General features: G+C 41.0%; 2 protein-coding genes across 3 annotated transcripts in view; one reads left to right on the top strand and one right to left on the bottom strand.

Annotated features, from left to right (window-relative positions):
- LOC126464895 (putative ammonium transporter 1) overlaps positions 1-20,199 on the bottom strand; it is a 394,112-nt gene that overhangs the window by 34,947 nt on the left and 338,966 nt on the right. The window contains exon 9 of the mRNA XM_050096267.1: positions 16,475-16,601. Within this exon, the coding sequence (XP_049952224.1) occupies positions 16,475-16,601 (127 nt within the window). The remainder of the gene's footprint in view (positions 1-16,474; positions 16,602-20,199) is intronic.
- Positions 6,071-16,615, top strand: LOC126464968 (uncharacterized). Of its 2 annotated transcripts, none has more exons than XR_007585968.1 (2): positions 6,071-8,357; positions 16,482-16,615. XR_007585968.1 is itself a non-coding variant. In XM_050096272.1 (2 exons), the coding sequence occupies exons 1-2, from the start codon at positions 8,201-8,203 to the stop codon at positions 12,618-12,620; spliced, it is 723 nt and encodes a 240-aa protein (XP_049952229.1). In that variant the 5' UTR covers positions 6,071-8,200; the 3' UTR covers positions 12,621-13,727. The 2 variants fall into 2 exon arrangements, 1 of the variants encoding a protein (XP_049952229.1); XM_050096272.1 differs by lacking the exon at positions 16,482-16,615 and adding an exon at positions 12,055-13,727.

The following is a 20,199-nucleotide window of genomic DNA, read 5'->3' as shown; positions in this document are numbered from 1 at the left end:
TGTGCACTCTTGATCTGAAGGATCAATGTTGGAATGAAGTACATTTGTATTGACAATATCAACAACATTTTTAATAATGAGTGTTCTGAATTTACACATTTTTGTGCTGCTCGTTGAGACTATATGTATGGACTGCAAACAGAGTCAGTTGCTTTCATTCCTTGTTCCTGTACAAAGATTAATGTATTTACCTTTTTGTTAATAAATAGTCTTAACATGGTGACAGTCTGCAGTGTTAAGTGAAAAGAAGCCTGTTATTGCATTAAGTAGTGATTTGTGGAACTGGACATGATCTGACGTAAGACACCAGTGTTTGATGGAGATGACTACAGGAACTGAAGAATGTGAATGGAAATGCATCTGAAAATGAAGAAATATTATACAGGGCTATTACAAATGATTGAAGTGATTTCATAAATTCACTGTAGCTCCATTCACTGACATATGGTCACGACACACTTCAGATACGTAGAAAAACTCATAAAGTTTTGTTCGGCTGAAGCTGCACTTCAGGTTTCTGTCGCCAGAACGCTCGAGAGTGCAGTGAGACAAAATGGCGACAGGAGACGAGAAAGTGTATGTCGTGCTTGAAATGCACTCACTTCAGTCAGTCATAACAGTGCAACAACACCTCAGTACGAAGTTCAACAAAGATCCACCAACTGCTAACTCCATTCGGCGATGGTATGTGCAGTTTAAAGCTTCTGGATGCCTCTGTAAGGGGAAATCAACGGGTCGGCCTGCAGTGAGCGAAGAAACGGTTGAACGCGTGCGGGCAAGTTTCACGTGTAGCCCACGGAAGTCGACGAATAAAGCAAGCAGGGAGCTAAGCGTACCACAGCCGACGGTTTGGAAAATCTTACGGAAAAGGCTAAAGCAGAAGCCTTACCGTTTCGAACTCATTGATGGGGAAATGCTGCGCCGAGTGTGGGAGGAACTTGATTATCGGCTTGATGTCTGCCGAATCACTAAAGGGGCACATATCGAACATTTGTGAATGCCTAAAAAAACTTTTTGGGTTTTTGTATGTGTGTGCAAAGCATTGTGAAAATATCTCAAATAATAAAGTTGTTGTAGAGCTGTGAAATCGCTTCAATCATTTGTAATAACCCTGTACAGTGCCTTCAAGAGAAAACATGAATTTGGATGATGCAGATACCTGGGACAAACAAAACCTGACAACAATGAACTACGTATATAGAGTGATTTTGTACAAACTACTGGAATTTGTGAGAGATAAGAAAACTGTGAGACAGTGAAAAAGTTTGATAAATTATACACCAAGGAATCAAGAACGCTGCAAAATGTTTGTGGAAAGAAGTTGCACAACATGAGGTTGAAAGACTACAGTGAAATGGCATCATTCTTCAGTATTTTTGGAAAAAAGAAAATAAACAAATTAAAATTAGCAGGCGCAAAAGTGATAGAAACGACAGGTAGAACTTACAAGAAAGAGAGATTCATCTGCAAACATGTTAGGAGATGAATTACCAACAAATTTTGTATCAGAATTTGTGTTGAAATAAAATGTGCTGTTTGCCTTTTGAAATCAACAGAAACAAAGCAAAGGAAACATTAGAGATTGTTCATACTGATTTAAATTGGCCTCACTCAACTCACTGTTTGTATGGGGACATATTTTAATATTTTATTGATGATTACAGTAAAGCACTGGAGTCTACACTATAAAATCTAAAAACCCATTTTATGATTGTTTCGTGGAATTTGTTCATGAAACTGAAATTTTAACTGGTAAAACTATTAAGCTGTGATAAAAAGAAAAAAATATTTAAATTAAATTGTTTATAAATTTATAAAACAGAAGGGAATCATTTCAAATATATGTCCTTCCTATGTGCAAGAATTAAGTGGTGTGGCTGAAAGATACAACAGATAAAATGTGGCTATGTCATGATGCCTGTTAGCTGAAGGGAGAATAGACAGGAGATTTTGGCCCCAAGTTGTTTGTGCAGCTGCATACCTTAAAAACAGAATTTTAGCTAATACTATTGAAAGGAATTCTCTTTAAGGAATATTGTTTAGGAAGAAACCTGATGTTGAACATTTAAAATTGCATGTAAGTGGGTGTTTTGTGCATGTACCAGAACAACCGAGGAATCAAAAGTGAGATTGTTTTGATTAACAATAAAATTATCATTGCCAGATCTGATGACATTGTGGAAGAGGATGTCAGGTGTATTGATCTAAAGAACTCTTGTTCAGGGTGTGAACTTTTAGTGCTTCTGAATATAAAAGCATAGAAAACGAATCTGCAAATGAACAAATGGAAGACACAGGCATTAAAGGAACTGCTCCAAGTAATCATAAGAATAATCAAGAATGTGAGTTGAGAAAATCAACTAGAGACCATAAAATGCCTGATAGTTTTAATGTTATTACTATTCATTGCCTTTCAAAGTATTGTGGACTATCAACACTGCAGTAGTTTATATAAATGACATAACATGAGTCAGAATTTTGAAAACAAGCAGTGGATAAGAAAATTGAGAGTTTAAATAAAAATAAGAGTAGGATACTAATAATTAAACCAGTGAATGTGGATTTTCACAAGAAACTCAGACAACACATGTAAAACAAAATTAGTTGTCTGGGGTTTTCACAAAAGTAATCATTGGTGATATTTCTTCAACACTAAAAATTTTGCTGTCATACATATTACAAGTATACAAAGACTCTAGCTAAGAAATAGCAAACTGAACATTGACAGTAACACCAGTGAAAGTTAATTTTAAATTGCAAGTCATCATATTAGGTACCAAAACAGGATAGGTTTTTTTTCTTATACATTAGCTTGACAATATGGTCAGATATAAGTCATAGTGTAAACTATTTGAGTAGATTAAAAAATTGTTACAGTGACCTTGACTTTAAGCATGCTTTCCAAGTACTGAAATATTTGCATCTAACAAAAGCTTTGAAGACAACGTATGGAGGTACTGACAATATTGATTTGTAGATTGTTTTGCAGCTGTGGATTCGGCATGTGATTGTGTAAACCATGTCTACATCAGGTTATATAAGTAGATTGTTTGGAAACATAATATTTTAGAAATCTAAGAAACAAGGAAGAGTTACAAAATATTCTGCCTGTGCTGAGTATGCAGCATTGTTAGTTGCTGCCATTGAAACTAAGTTAATTCTAGATATTTTACATATTTTTGATGCAAAGTCTGATGAGCCTTTTAAAGTGTATTAAGACAACTCTGGGGCAGTCAATATTGTCAGGTAAGGTACCTTTACTAAAAATTTGAAGTGGACTGAAGTACACTACCATTTTGTCAATGAATGTCATATGAATGGAATTACAGACTTTTGTAAAGTATGTCCAGGAAAAAATGTAACTGACACTTTTATCAAATCCTTGGCTAAGATAAATTTGGAAAATTTTGAGGAATGTTTAATTTCATTATTAAGCTTTCTTAATATAATTTGATTGTGATATAAATGTAAGGAGGAGTGTTGGAATGAGTGTAGAATATTGATAATGTTAAGGACTTCTAATAATTTTCTGTGTGCAGCTGGACCCTATCCCGTTGATATTTTGGCCCAAAGATGTCCAACCATCTTCAGTTGAGTAGACAACTACTGAAGAGCCCAGGTGCAGTTATGGTATTTATGCTGAATCTCATTCATGCAAAATGTGCTGGCAACTTTTAGTGTGCACATCTGGTGATGACATGTGCAGGACGGCTGAGTTGTTTGTGCTGCCCTTGGTGGTGGAAGTGAGAGATGATCTAATCATTGATTATCAAATGACCCCATCGATTCTAAAGTGACTGGGTAATTTTAATTTTGGGTTTCCAATTTTTGTCCAGATGAAAGCTGTTGTGATTTATAAGATTTGTTCTATTTCCATCGATTCTTTCGTTACTGAATCCCAAAAACTGGAAACTAGATGTATTTTTTGTTCTATTACATTCCATTGAGTGTCCCATGAAATTATAGTGTTCGCTACTGCTGATATTAACTGTTGCTGAAAGTGGGTGTATCTTTCATGTTGTGTACAATGCTCCTAGACACTTCATGTCTTCTGCCCTATATATGCAGCACCACACTCACAGGGAATTTTGTAAATGCATGCTTTTTCCAGTAGTAAGTCATCTTTAATGGATCCAAACAGGACCAAGCTCTTTGCTGACAGACAGAAGATAATCTTGATTTTATTTTTCCTAAGTAATTTGCCTATTTTAGAAGACACGTCCCTGCATATGGAAGGTATGCAGTTGATTTATAGTTGTCATCAGTGTCATTGGTGCATTGCTTATTGTTATTATAGCTGTGCATGGCCTTCCTTATTTGGCATGAAGTTTAGCCTTCTCTTTAAAAACATACTCCAATGTCCAATTCTGTGTGAAGGTCTTCATCATCTGATATTACTTGCACCCAATGTATTAAGGCACTAAGAACACCAGCGGTTTGTTGGGAGTGATAGCAGCTAGATGCCTGGAGATATAGATAAGTGTGCATGGGTTTTCTGTACACAGAATGTCCCAATGACTCATCATTCTTACAGTGTACTAACACGTTTATAAAGAGTGAGGTCCCAACTTTCTCAGTCTCCATTATAAACTTGATGTTCTCATGTAATGAGTTTAAGTTTAATGCTCTTCTTGTGCTGAACTACTCCTTGTTGTTTATCTTTGTCTTGAGGAATTTCCACGTCACACTCTGCTTTAATTTCAACTATTCCACTTCATGGGATACTTATTCTCATTTATTCTCTTGAATTTTAGCTATCTTTCATCACTCCCTAGTTATTATATGAGTTTATGTTTGCACTTAGGTATTTTCACTCTCAGTTTTTGTGCAAAATTTTTTCACTGCAATAAAGAATTGATCAAGAAACTTCCTGGCAGATTAAAACTGTGTGCTGGACCTTTGCCTTTTGCGGGCAAGTGCTCTACCAACTGAGCTACCCAAGCACGCCTCATGCCCCGTCCTCACAACTTCACTTCTGCCAGTACCTCGTCTCCTACCTTCCAAGGCAAAGGTCCCGAGTTCGAGTCTCGGTCCGGCACACAGTTTTAATCTGCGAGGAAGTTTCATATCAGCGCACACTCCGCTGCAGAGTGAAAATCTCATTCTGGAAGAACTGATCAACTGTAATGGTAAGTGAAATAAAGAGCCAATTTATTCTGAGTTCAATGTCTGTGGTTCAAACTAAACCACTAGCAAAAAACTGTTTAAAATTGATAAACATACCTCATGTTCAATGTACTTGTGAAATAAAGAATACTATTGAGCTGGAATCTTAATTAGTAATAGAGATTAATGGAAAATGTTATACTGAAATATATATGGAAAAAACTGTCAAACACCCACAGTACAGGCAACAACACACATTCATGAGAAATGGTACCATTGAGAACCAGAGGTTTCTTCATCTGGCAAAAGAGAGGAATGGTTTGAATGGAATAAGAAGTGTCAGTAATAAATTACAGAAATCATCTGGGACTCCTGATCAAGATGAGAAAAAACTCAAGAATGAGGTGATACTAACAGAGGAGATTTGTATCGTGAAACATCAGAAATTGCAGGCATAATGGTTAACAAATCAGAACTGAGGGAAGCACAGACCCAAAAGAAGAAGCAATTAGTGAAGATGCAACTAAGGAAATAAAAGATGTGAGAACCTGCAAAACTTAAATGAAAGATGAAAAAGCGAAATAAATAGCAGATAAATACACAGGGCATGTCATGAAGTGTGAATGTGTGTGAATTAATTGTCAACAGCAGTGGTGATGAGGAAGATGTAGGAAAGACGCACATACTGCAACAATAAGAATCCATGTACAGACATTCAAGAGACCTCACACACCACACTTCTTTTTTAAGGGGATACAGTGGCAAAAACCATGAAAAAAATCACATTTTTTATTTGCTTATTTGAAAGTAAATATAATTGACATTACTATACCAAATCTTTCTTAGCAATTCAAACTGCAAATGGTATAAAAATATTACAACTGTAAGCAGTGTAATGCGCCATGCCCACTTTTCAAGGTACTCTGTGGAGGAAAAATTTTCTTGCTCAATTTTGACTGTGAACCTGGAAAATATGGCTTTAAAAGGCTGTCATTTTTTGTATACAACACAGCAGGGTTGTAAAGAAGGCTGTGTAGCCATTTCGTGGTCCAAGCAGTGTGGTATAGAAGGCTGAGGAACTTTGGAAACAAGTTTTGTGCTGTATAGTGGAATATGTGTGAAGTTGGATCAATGCCTAGACCTGGTAGAGTATTTAAAAATATAGTAAGTCCCATTTTTCAATATACAGCGAAAAACTGATGTTGAAGTTAGGCTTGGGCCTGCAGATGCAAACATTAGCTTGTCTCCAAGTGCATCTAAACTAAGAATTGGGAAAGGTATCATGTCAGAAGAAACAAATCATGACAGAAATACAGATATCAGAATTTTGGATCTGGAATTGGTGGCAAAGGCACTTAGAAAAGCCTGCAAGTGCCCTTTCTTTGGAGGAAATCTGTATTTGATGGATGATGAAAAGAGAGAAGATCTGGTTTGCACATTGTACATTTTATGTCAAAACTTTGATGCTGACACACCATTCAAGACATCAAAGGCCAGTAATAGAAAGTATGAAGCCAAAGTGAGATTTGCTTACAAATTAAGATGTATAGCGATTGGAAGACATGGTGCGAACCTTTTATATGGTAAATGAGCATGCCTGGTTCTCCACAAAAATTTCCTGCAAATGAACACTACTCTCTTCAATGCAGTTGCAGAAGTAAGTGAAAAGAGCATGAACATGGCACTCCAGGGGCAAGTCAAGAAAATTGTGATGCAACTAATATCAAAGATAAAGCAGATTCCTGTGACAGTTCCTAGATGAAGAGGGGCATATTTCACTGCATGGAATTTCAATTATTAGTGACGACACTGGAAAAGTAGTAGACTTAAAGGTGATGTCTAAATAATGTTCTACATGTTCCTTGCACAAGAAATATAATGATGCAGGTAAAGAAAGAGAATGGCAAGAAACACACAAAGCTGTTTGTAGCAGGAATTATGTAGGCTCCAGTCTCCAATGGTGGGATGGAAGATCCTCATTTTTCACAGGTCTTTGCGAAAGTGTGTGGTAAGATACACACAGTATTTAGGAGATGGAGACTCTAGTGCTTTCAAGAATGTAGTTGTAAGTCAGCCCTATGGAAAAGACTGCACTATTGAAAAACTGGAGTCCTCAGACCATATTCAGAAGAGGATGCACGGATGACTCGGAAGACTTTTTGCAGACAATAAAGACAAGCTACTAGATGATGGGAAGCCACTGGGAGGTAAAAACAGCCTAACACAGAAGAGAATTGACAGTCCGCAAGTCTATTATGGTGCTACAATTAGAAGTAACCTCACAGATTTGGATAGTATGAGGAAGGCAGTACAGGCCATTTGGTTTCATTACTTGTTGACAGATGCTACACCTCAACATTGCCAATATTCTAATGAATGGTGCAAATTTCTGAACAGCAAGGAAAGTGGGGAATCTTATAACTATAAAAATAGTGTTCCTTACGAGGTTGCTGTGGTGTCACCGCCAGACACCACACTTGCTAGGTGGTAGCCTTTAAATCGGCCGCGGTCCGTTAGTATACGTCGGACCCACATGTTGCCACTATCAGTGATTGCAGACCGAACGCCGCCACACGGCAGGTCTAGAGAGACTTCCTAGCACTCGCCCAGTTGTACAACCGACTTTGCTAGTGATGGTTCACTGACAAAATATGCTCTCATTTGCTGAGACAATAGTTTAGCATAGCCTTCAGCTACGACAATTGCTACGACCTAGCAAGGTGCCATTATCAGTTACTATTGATATTGATTCATGTACTGTCAAGACCGACATTCTTCATTAATGGATTAAAGTTAAGTGTTCCACCAGCTACGTCCTTTTTTCTAAATTCTAATTTCCTTGTCCTGTTCCAGACCTCATGCCAGCCTGTGTGAGCTAAAACGCGTGCCTTTCGGCCTCCTTCTAGTAACACCGTGTTGGCTCTCCTGCCAACCCAAAAAATTGGCGACGAGGCAAAACCGCGTTCTTATTGATATTGCCCTGTTGTGTAATGGCTTCGCCACAATCTCCAGATGTACTGTCCGAATTTTATCGCTTACAGAATCAGCAGACGCAGGCCTTACTGGATGCCCTAGGACAGCTTGTCCAGGGTCAATGGGCAATGCAAAACGATGCGGCAGCCGCCGCTCCACCGCTAATGCAGCCACAACACACTGTTGCACCAACTTTTTGACATTTGATGCTGCACTGGAAAGCTGGACGGAGTGGTCACGGCAATTTGGATTCCATCTCACCACCTACAGAATTCAAGGTAACGAGCGGCAGCCTTTTTTGTTGTCCTCAGTAGGGGTGACCATGTACTGTGTGATAGTCAAATTATTTCCCCACCGCGACTTAGCAACTCTGTCCTACAACGAAGTTTTGTCTGCATTAGATGCATATTTCAAAGAATCAGTCAATGTAGTTGCGAAAAGATATACCTTCTTTCGTAAAAAACGTACGGCAGGTCAGACTAATCGGGACTGGGTTGCAACCTTGCAAGGTCTTACTAGGGATTGTGCTTTTGAGTGTCAATGTGGACTCCCTTATTCAGATACTATGGTACGTGATGCAATTGCACAGAACGTTTCTGATGTTTGTATAAGGGAACAGATTTTGAAACTAGTCAATCCCTCCCTTCCACAAGTGATGGACATATTGGATTGGCAGGACACACTTGACTTTGCTCAGGAATAATTTGAAACTTCACCAGCCATGTGTCAGGTTAACCGGCCCGCCGGGCGAGCTGCACGGAGCAGTAAACAGCCCTTGCGCCTGGCTGCGCCACTGCCGCCAGGCTCTCAGCCACGTGTGTTGCGTAGGCAAGCAAATGCAGTGCTAAAATCATGCCCGCGGTGTGCTACTAGACATTCGCGTGAGAATTGCCTGTCACGCCAGGCTATTTGCTTTTTCTATAATAAAAAAGGACGTGTTCAGAGTGTTTGGCAGAAAAAGCTCAGATCAGACACTCACAACCATTCCAGGCCCTTTGCTTCACAACTAATTCGAACCAAGGATACTCAGGCTCATGAAACTTCACTCATGGAAATTCATGTAGTTCATTCCACTCCGCTCAGTGCCACTCTCTCTAACAGTGACTGTGTTCGTCCCACAAATAGTGTGCGTCGACATCGCCGGGAATCCCGTCAAGTCGCAAGCAATTTTGTACCAGTGTCAGTTCACGTTGCGTGAGACAGTCGCTCTTGTCGTCAACAGGACAATAAACTTTTTGTTGACTTGGACATTAGCGGCAAAGTGATACCATTCCAGCTCGATACCGGAGCTGCAGTTTCACTGATCAATCAAGACACGTACAAACAGTGGGGCACACGTCCGTTGCGTGCCGCAAATGTTAACAAGCTATTCAGGGGAAGATATCCCTGTATTAGGACAGAGCAGCCTTCTTGCAACATACAAAGGACAAACAAAACTTGTGTCATTTTACGTCCTTCTTTCTTCTTCTGCGGTGAACTTGTTTGGTTTCGATTTATTTCAGTTGTTTAACTTGTCTATCGTAAATCAGGTCCTATCAGTGAACCAGACTGTGCCTTCAGACAGTGTTTCTCGTCTATGTGAAGAATTTGCAGACATTTTTGCATCGGGCCTTGGTTACACTAAGAACTATAAAGCACATTTGGAACTGAAAGTAAACGCGCAACCGAAATTTTTCAGAGCGCGCAATGTTCCCCACTCATTGCGTGATGAGGTCGCAAAAACATTACACAATTTGGAATCACAATGTGTAATTGAACGTGTGCAGGCTTCTCTCTGGGCATCATCCTTTGTAATTTTGCCAAAACCTTCTGGAAAATTGAGACTTTGTGTGGACTTCAAGGCAATGGTGAATCCACAACTAGTGATTGCAACTTTTCCTTTACCCTGCCCGGAAGATCTTTTTGACAAACTGTGCCCGGGTAAATATTTTTCGAAGTTGGACCTAGCAGATGCGTACTTGCAAATACCGGTGGACGAAGACTCCCAGCGCGTTTTGGTGGTTAACACGCATCTTGGTTTGTATCGATTCAAACGACTGCCATTCGGGTGTGCATCCGCCCCTGCATTGTTTCAGCAATATCTACCAACTGTTTGTGCGTCGGTCCCTACTGCAGCCACTTATCTGGACGATATTGTGATCTCTGGAAAGACGGAAGAAGAACATTTGGCCAATCTCAGAACATTATTTCAGGTCTTGCGACAAAATGGTCTTCGCTTGTGGAAGGACAAATTTGTGTTTTTTGCTCGCTATACCACACGCCTCTTCCATTTCAGCTCCGCTTCATCGCTTACGCCGTAAAGGTGTTCCGTTTGTCTGGGCGACGGAATGCGAACGCGCCTTTCGCCAGTTGAAATCGGTGTTGCTTTCCAATACTTGCCTTACGCCATTCGATCCCAAGAAGCCCCTTTTGTTGATGGTGGATACATCAGATTTCGGGATCGGTGCTGTGCTTGCGCACAAAGATGGATCGCACGATCGCCCTATTGCCTTTGCATCCAAATTGCTCTCGTCTGCGCAAAGAAATTATTCACAGATCGAGAAAGAAGCATTGGCTCTCGTATTTGGTGTTACAAAGTTTCATGATTTCTTGTATGGTCGTCACTTTACCATCATCACAGACCACAAACCATGGACATCGCTTTTTCATCTGAACAAGCCTGTACCTCCACGTACAGCGCAGAATTTCATGCACTGGTCTATTTTCCTCTCGCAGTACCACTACGATATCTTGTATCGGTCCACTGCTAAGCACGGAAACGCCGATGCGTTGTCCCGTTTGCCTGTTGCTGAGTATAGAGCATTCGATTCCTCCGAACTTGCTTGCATGTTCATTGATACGGAAACCGATGACATGGTCGAATCGTTTCCGATTGATTTTCGTCGTGTAGCTACTGCCACAGCTGCCGACCCTGTCCTTGCTACCATTCTGCATTTTGTTGCTATGCAATGGCCCTTGTCAAAGTCATGGATCGGGGACCCCTTGGTTCGCAGATTTTTTGCTCACAAGGAGAGACTTTTTGTTCGATGTGGTGTTTTGCTGTTGCGTTCTGATAATGATCAGTCCAGGGTCGTGGTCCCACGTTCATTACAGTCCTCTGTCTTACAGCTTCTCCACCAAGGACATTGGGGTATAGTGAGAACGAAACAACTTGCTTGTCAGCACTGTACTTGGTTCGGAATCGATGCCGCGATTACGAATATGTGCTCTTCTTGCATGGCATGTGCCGAACAACAGTCAGCCCCACCGTGGAAATTCTTTGCATGGCCAAACGCCACTTCCCCTTGGCAACGCGTACACATCGATTTTGCTGGTCCATTCTGGAATGCTCGATGGTTGGTTGTGGTAAATTAATTCAGTAATTTTCCTTTTGTTGCCGGATTTCTTCCACGACATCATCTGCCACCATCCAATCGTTATCTGCTATCTTTTGCATTGAAGGTCTTCCACAGACTATTGTTTCCGACAATGGCCCACAATTCATGTCCGCAGAATTTCAGTCATTCTGCAAGGCCAATGGTATTCAACATCTGACGTTCGCGCCATTTTCGCCACAGTCTAACGGTGCCGCTGAACGATTGGTCAGGACTTTCAAGTCACAGATGTTGAAGTTAAAAGAGTCGCATTCTCGGGAGGACGCGTTATTGCTCTTTTTGTCCTCGTATCGCTCTCAGCCCTGAGATGGTCGCTCGCCGGCTGAGTTGCTCCACGGTGACCCTCATTGACCCTTGATGTCTTTGCTACATCCGCCGCATCAGGTTCCTGTGCAGTGGCGGACACCTGCTTTTGCTCCAGGCGACATTGTCTACTATCGTCACTACCGAGGTTCACGGCGTTGGCTCGAAGGGCGCATTCTTCGCTGCCTCGGACATGCTGTGTATCTGGTTTTGGGGGCCTCTGGTGAGGTGCGCTGGCATCTCAACCAACTGCGCCTCTGTCATCGCATGGGATCTGGCACTCGCCGTCTGCTTCCAGCGACGGTGCCGTCCGGTCAGCGCCCTGGGGACCCATCTACTGGCTCGCCTCAGCCCCAGGTGTTACCGAGGCTGCCTTCCATTTTGCCCCATGGCGGCGCGCCGCCACCACCACCGCTGCCGCCTGTTCTTCCGCTGGCGACGCCCGCAGTGGATGCTTCGCTGCAGCCGCCGGGCACCTCCCTGGGTCATGCACCGCCGATCGCTTCCCCGGACCAGTGGTCCTCCGACATGGAACTCTTGCCCGCTCCGGACCATATGTCGTCTTCGCCCGTCGGGTGCCCCGGCTCGATGGAGGTCGACCCTTCGGCCCCTCCTGTCTCTCTGTGGGTGCATACACCGCATGTTGGCGTGCACCCTGGAGCAGGTTTTCAGGCGTTTCCTAGCTCCCCGCGGTCCAAATGGCAGGGTGTGGGTGGCACAGCCTCGCCTGTTGTTAGGCTCCCCACCTCGTCGCTTATGTCAACATGGGGTCCTCCCTACGGCGGGCGGAAGCCTTATGCCACAACCGTATGCCGATTTGCGGGGGAGGAATGTCGTGTCACCACCAGACACCACACTTGCTAGATGGTAGCCTTTAAATCGGCTGCGGTCCGTTAGTATATGTCGGACCCACGTGTCGCCACTATCAGTGATTGCAGACCGAGTGCTGCCACACGGCAGGTCTAGAGAGACTTCCTAGCACTCGCCCAGTTGTACAACCGACTTTGCTAGCGATGGTTCACTGACAAAATACGCTCTCATTTGCCGAGACGATAGTTTAGCATAGCCTTCAGCTATGTCAATTGCTACGACCTAGCAAGGGCCATTATCAGTTTCTATTGATATTGATTCATGTACCGTCAAGACCGACATTCTTCATTAATGGATTAAAGTTAAGTATTCCACCAGCTACGCCCTTTTTTCTAAATTCTAATTTCCTTGTCCTGTTCCAGACCTCACGCCAGCCTGTGTGAGCTAAAATGCGTGCCTTTCGGCCTCCTGCTAGTAACACGGCGTTGGCTCTCCTGCCAACCAAAATAGTTGCAATGGCAATTAAACCAACTTTTTGAGCACTGGCTTCACCAGAACTGCTAGAAAAATGTCTGCATAGCAAAACACTTAACCCAAATGAAAATTTCAGTGCTCTTATTTGGAAGAGATGTCCAAAGATTGTGTTTGTTTCCAATTTGGTAGTGAAGATTTCTGCTCTGGAAGCTGCAGCAGTGTTTAATGACAGAAATGTGGCAAGCCTTTACATCCTCAGTAAGTTGGGCTTTACACCTAGAGTCTTCACTGAGCAGATACTGCAGATCATCGATAAGCAACGAATCATGAAGGCAGAGACTTCAGTAAAAAATATAGAAAAAATTGCTAGGTAAAGGAGCAGAGGAGCTAAAATACCTGCAGAGTATGATGAGGAAGAACTGAAATGTGGATATGGACAGTTTTAGCTAAGAAAGGATTAAAAATTTTTTTAAACATTTCATCCAAACTTGAAAACAATTTTTCTGGAACTTAAGATTTTCTCCTTTCAGAAACCACTGGAAGGATTTCAGTGAAATTTGGTGCACACATTATTTTATTTGGAAGCACTATTTAAGTGGAACAAAATTTTAATATAGACTTTATAAACAGTTTTATGGTTGTTAATATATGGAAAATTTCTACGTAAAAGATGTTCAAATTAAAAAATCACAGAAAAATAGAAATAATTTACCAAAAGGTTACTGCACTTAATTGAACATTTTTAGCATAGATTACTTTACCATAGAAAAAATTTGCCAAATTTGCCTGAAAATAATGAAAAAGTGTACCTTAAAATGATAATGTAACTAACAATTCAAAATTCTCTCATAGCATTAAAATTTTATTAACAATTCTCTAAAAATTATTTATAGCATGTTGGTTCTCTATACATAAGTGGGCAAAATTTCAGTGAGATTGAATAAAAGTTGACAGAGATATGGATTTACAAAGATGTCAGTGCAAGACTGCCATTGTCTCTCCTTAACTTCTAAGAAAATTAACTCATAAATAGATTTGACACATTTGTGTGTGTGTTTTTCGATCGATTTCACTCGAACTTGGTATGCATACCATTTATCCTCTGGAAAGAAGTACTGTGGGGGTAAGAACCATCTACTTCCTATAGGGGCGGGAGTGTGAGTGAAATGGGTTGGTAACATTTGACATCATGGCGGCCTCCAGGGCCAGAGTGTTTTGCAGGTAGCATCCAAAAGCATTACAGGCAGTATATGTGCAGATGGCTGAGAAAGGGGTTAGAAGAGGGACAGAGAGAATGGGGAAGAGATGGACAAAGAGAAAGGGGAGGAGGACAGAAGAAGTAGGAGAATAAGATGGACGGATTGAGGGGTAAGGAGAAGATGGACAGAAAGGAGAGGGGGAAGGAAATGGACAGGTGTGGTGGGAGGAGATGGACAGAGAGAGAGGGGAGGGGGTGGGGAGAAGGACAGATATAGGTGACAGAATCAGACAGATGGAAAGAGGGGAAGGAGGAGATGGACAGAGAAAGGGGGAGGAGGAGTTGGACAGAAAGAGCGGGGAGGAAACAGAGATAGAGAGGGGAAGAGGAGATGAAAAGAGGAGGGGGAAGAGGAGATGGAAAGACAAAGAGATGAAGAGGAGTTGGAAAGAGAAGGGGGAGGAGTAGATGGACAGAGAGAAGGGGGAGAAGTAGGTTAACAGAGAGAGGGGGGAAATGAGAATGTAGAGAGAGGGATAGGGGAGAATTAGATGGATAGTGCAGAGGGGGAAGAGGGGAAGGTGTAGGAGGCATGTGAAAGATGGAGAGGGGTGGTGGAGGGCAGGTAGAAAAGCAACTGATGTGAGAAGGCAGGAAGTGGAAGGAGATGGGGGAGACAGGTGCCTGGGGGACATATTGTGATGAGAGAGATGGATAAGGGATGGTTTGTGAGGAGACAGATGGCAGAGGTACAGGCTGTGAAGAGACAGGTGAAAGGGAGGCATGGTGTAAGGCAGCAGTTGGAAGAGGGACAGGGTGTGATGAAGCAGATGGAAGGGAGGAGAGAGAAATAATTCATCTTTTTTTGTTCCTAATAGAAGACTGCAATACATAATTACCTAGGCAATGCTGGGTACTCAGCTAATGCATTGTGTGTGTGTGTGTGTGTGTGTGTGTGTAAGTGTAAAGTGTGTATGTATCTACATCTACATCCATACTCTGCAAACCACCTGACGGTGTGTGGCGGAGGGTACCTTGAGTACCTCTATCGGTTCTCCCTTCTATTCCATTCTCGTATTGTTCGTGGAAAGAAGGATTGTCGGTATGCCTCTGTGTGGTCTCTAATCTCTCTGATTTTATCCTCATGGTCTCTTCGCGAGATATACGTAGGAGGGAGCAATATACTGCTTGACTCCTTGGTGAAGGTATGTTCTCGAAACTTCAAAAAGAGCACGTACCGAGCTACTGAGCTCCTGCAGAGTCTTCCACTGGAGTTTATCTATCATCTCCGTAATGCTTTCGCAATTACTAAAAGATCCTGTAACAAAGCTTGCTGCTCTCCGTCGGATCTTCTCTATCTCTTCTATCAACCCTATCTTGTACAGATCCCACATTGCAGAGCATTATTCAAGCAGTGGGCGTACAAGTGTACTGTAACCTACTTCCTTTGTTTTCGGATTACATTTCCTTAGGATGTATTTCCTTAGGTATGAATTTGCCACATCTCCTCCTAAACCACTGTATCGACTTCAGCCAAACTTGGTACAAGTACTACTTGTTGTTTGGAAAGAAGCACTGTGGGGATAAGTACTATATCCTCCCATTAGGATGGAAACAAAAAGGGATGATGCAGGAGATGGACAGATACAGGGAGGAGGAGGCAATTGACAGAGGAATGGACAAAAAGATGTAGGAGGTGGTGGACAAAGAGAGAAGGAACAGATGGACAGAGAAAAGGGAGTGAAAAATGGACAGTTCGATGGGTAGGTAGGGGGAGGGAATGGTCAGAGAGAAGTGAGTGAAGAAGGAAAGGCACAAAGGGACAGGGGAAGGGATAAACAGACGGCCAGAGAATACGAGAGGAGGAGTTAGGCAGAGAGAGGAAGACAAAGAAGGGAATGGATGGGGGGGGGGGGAGAAGATGGACAGAGAGAGGGGGAGAAGCTTATGGACAGAGAGAAGGGGGAGAAGGGAGAGGTATAGGAGGCAGGTGAAAGGTAGGGGGAAGGGTAATGTGCAGGTGGAAAAGGAAGAGGGAGAGGATATGAGGCAGAAGGGAGAGATGGTGTGAGGAGGTAGGTAGGTGGAAGTGGGAGGAGGTGTGGGCAGGCAGGACCAGTCATATGGAGGCAGGAAGAAGAGAAACAGGTTGTTAGGATTTATATGTGCAAAGAGTGTGATATACATGTATGTGGATGAAGATATGGGTAAAAAGCTAGTATTAATATAAAATTACCTTGCAGCTCATCTTCAAGACTAACCCGGAAAATGCCAACACAACGCATTGTGCCAAACATTATCAAACTAAGGCAAACAGACCAGATGAAGATTGCTGTAGCTCCTGCTAGTTGATAGGCTAAGGCCTGTAACAACAAATGAACAGAAATTATTTTCTATAAAAATATTTTACAAAATGGATTCCTTCTTTTTTCCATTAATAATTGTCTCAATAGTTTTTTGAGAAGAAGACAAAACATTATGCTTACATGAAACATAATTAACACTGATGTAATTATTGGAGTTATAGTGCTCATAATATCACAGACTGACATATACAGACTTACTGGTAAATACAGAATTTCTTGAGGTAGAAGCTGCTTGTATACAATTATTAAAAGTGTAAATTCAAAAAGATTTACAAAATTGCAAGGAGAAACATAACATTGTGCAAAACTCAAAATAATGAGAGATAAGCATTCCAATTTTGAAAGTAAACTTTGAAATGTAACGAATGAGCTTAAAATTCTTTAGAAGTTAGTAAAATACTGTTACAGATAATGCTGTATATTCCTCCATTTTAGAGTTTTAATCAAAATTAAACAATAATGCATTCCAGGTAAAAGTCAACAACTGAAGTTTATAAGCAATAATTTAAATTTGTTTTGTGATAAGATCTATACAACTATCTGCTGGTGCATTCATCATATCCTCGATAGAGATATTGTTTGTGAACATATGTTTACATTTGACATTTGTGCAGATTTGTGATCAGTCTGCCTTGAATTATTCACATACATAACATTCAGTTAGCATAAGTTTTCCACGTGCATACAAGTAGTAGTGGGTGTTATGCTTAATGACGAATGGACATTTATTTTTTTATTTTTTTTAAAGACCTTACAAAGTATAATGATAATGTATCAAATATGTACTTGTAGACAGAAGAAATGCATGAAAATGTTGCAATGAATAACTAGTTTGAGTCCCAGATGCATGCTCCCCTACTCTCCCATCCCGCCCACCCTGCAGGTGCTTATGGAATCTGAAATATCTTAACAAACCAGTTTCAACAAGAGAGCAATGTACCTCAAGGTTGTGTTTTAAATTTAATAACATTTGCAACTCCTACTAATAATATTACATGTAGCTCTCATTTTTGTTGAAAAATTATAATGACTGCAACATTTGAGGGATTTGAAATCAGAGTCTCACAGATCATTAAAAATTTTGAAGTATGTTAGTCACAAGGCTTATTGAGAAGACTGAAATTGTCTAGTCCAATTCTATCAAACCTTTCTAAGATTAAAGCTGAATGATGGATGTCTGGTTTATGAGTCAGCCAGAAGAATATATTTAAAAATATTAGATGCTGTCCACCATGTGGGAATCAGTCGAACCATGAAGGTATTCACAACCAGCCCCTATGTTGAGACTTGTGGGCCACAACTCAACGACTGACAGCAACTCAGCAAATCCTCATGGACAAGCACAAAAAATGTATATATGTACCCATTCACTTGTATATCCCTCAGTTGCTCACCATCTTTTGAATGACTACTAAAACACATTGGAGAGCAATGAGATCTTTCACAAGGAACATTCTTTTAGAAATTTATGTGGCAGATATTGATGATTTATGCCAAGGTTGCAATAAAAATCTACTTTGGTTTTTTAAAGATACCCAGAATTACTTTAGAATTGACAATTTTCAAAACAGAATGCACTCCAATGTTAATTTTGAAGTTTTTTTAAGCACCAAAGTTGTATTGTTGTACTTGCCCATGGACTGAAATGTGAAGAACCCCTGACTACTCAGTAGTCTTCTCCCACCACATCCTTCGGTTTCAACTTCTCAACAGTTCACAATATTTAGTGCTGTGCTACATGCAATGGTAAAGGCACTGGAGTGGATAAGGTGTCACTGAGTGAACAAATTTCTCATGTGTTCTGATTCCTTCAATGCCCTACACCAATGCACACAGCAGAGAAAATAATCCGGCAGGTATAGCAGCTAAAGAAGCCTGCAGAGAATGTTATGTGGCACAATGTGCCATCCCCTTGGAGGATATAATCTTGGCATTTTCTCAAAGGTGCCTCACATACTGTCCTCTAGCATGGAAGGTGCTGTCTCCAACTGAAACTGAGCCACAGTGACTCATGTCACCTGTTGGGAAGGCAGATGTGCCCTGTGTCAGGGAGAAGCATATGCAAAAAGGTAGGAGGCAGGTAATTGTTGGTAGTTGAAACATACAGAGAATAATGTTCACCTTACAGAAACAGCATCAAGGAATATGAAGTTTCGCCTTGTGCAATTGGTGTGTATGCTTGGAAGTTTTATTTAACATGTTGAAGAGACTGTTCTGGCAACCTTGAAGAAACAGGGTGCAAAGAACTGCAGATTGTGTTGCACATACTTTCTCAGCTCTAAGCTCATACTTGCGTAGCTGCCAGTCTTGAGAAGAAGCTGTCTGTAATCATGTTGCAGTTATGGAGGGTGATCCAGCCACCCCATTTCCCATCTCTCCACAAAATTTTAAAAATTAGAAACTTTATTTTGGCATTTAAATGCTATATTTCAGGCATTTTCTGATCCTAAATAAAGAAGAGATATTTAGTTGGTCATATATTTATTTTTTATTAAAATTAATCCAAATTATCATCTTCAATAAAGAAAACTATTTCATCCTCATCACTCACACTCCCAGTTAATGTGACAGGGGTATTTGCAGTTGATGATACCCTTGGCATATACATGTTTAATAGCGACTGCTGCCTCCTACATACATACATTCATTTCTACCTCATAGAAAGTGTCATACCTCTTTTTTTTTTACTACCCTCTTGTACAGTGGCAGCCCATAACTTTCTGTTTTCTAGAGTCAGACAACAAATCCTGATGTCATTGTTGCTGTGGTATTGAGAGTTTTTATTCTTTTTAGGGAGTCATGCTTCTCTTTAATATTTCTACCATTTCAGAGGCACTCCTCTGCCTCATAGAGTGTGACAACAGGTTCATAAATTTGGCTTCTTGTCCATTCTGTTTTGTAAACGAATACATGTAAAGACAACACTAACAGAGCAAAAACATACATTACCGCTACTTAACAGCATTTAATGATGATCTATATTGACACAGTCATGAAACACAAATTCTAGGTTGCCAACGTGCTATCAACATGTTATGAGCACTGGTAATTTAGTTCTAGCCACAAACAATGTTGTAGAACATGGTTTGAATTCAGTTTAAACACACCTTTGGCAAGCTATGGGAGTGAAATCATTCATAGACAGGCTTACTGTGTACTGTGGAAGGAAGATATTATAACCTATAAAACATTTAAGTAGATGATTATTAGCAAAATGTAAACCATATCCTTTTTGTTTTATTTTAAAACATCAAATTGTAAAATTTCTATTTGCATAATTTTTAGTAATTCCTTGTATCTCCATAATTAAATGATAAATCCATAACAGTTATGAACAATCCATAATAGTTGGCAGCCATGTTCTTGGATCATTCCAGTGATTGGTGAGGAGACTGAGATGGCCAACCCTGCTGAGAGAATCTTAACAAAGCTCACAGTCTGCAGTGTTGTCCCCAGAACTGATCATGGCCCTCCTGTTATGGCTCAAATAGAAAATGGCAAGCTTTCTAGACTTGTGCCATAGTTTCGAGAAATGTAGAGTGCCCCTAAGTGGCTCAGGCTTGTACTACACATCAGAGGTGGGTACCAAGGTAGA

Source organism: Schistocerca serialis, chromosome 1 (genome assembly GCF_023864345.2).
Source record: "Schistocerca serialis cubense isolate TAMUIC-IGC-003099 chromosome 1, iqSchSeri2.2, whole genome shotgun sequence".
Lineage (NCBI taxonomy): Eukaryota > Metazoa > Arthropoda > Insecta > Orthoptera > Acrididae > Schistocerca > Schistocerca serialis.
This window is presented reverse-complemented; position numbering and strand designations above follow the sequence as displayed.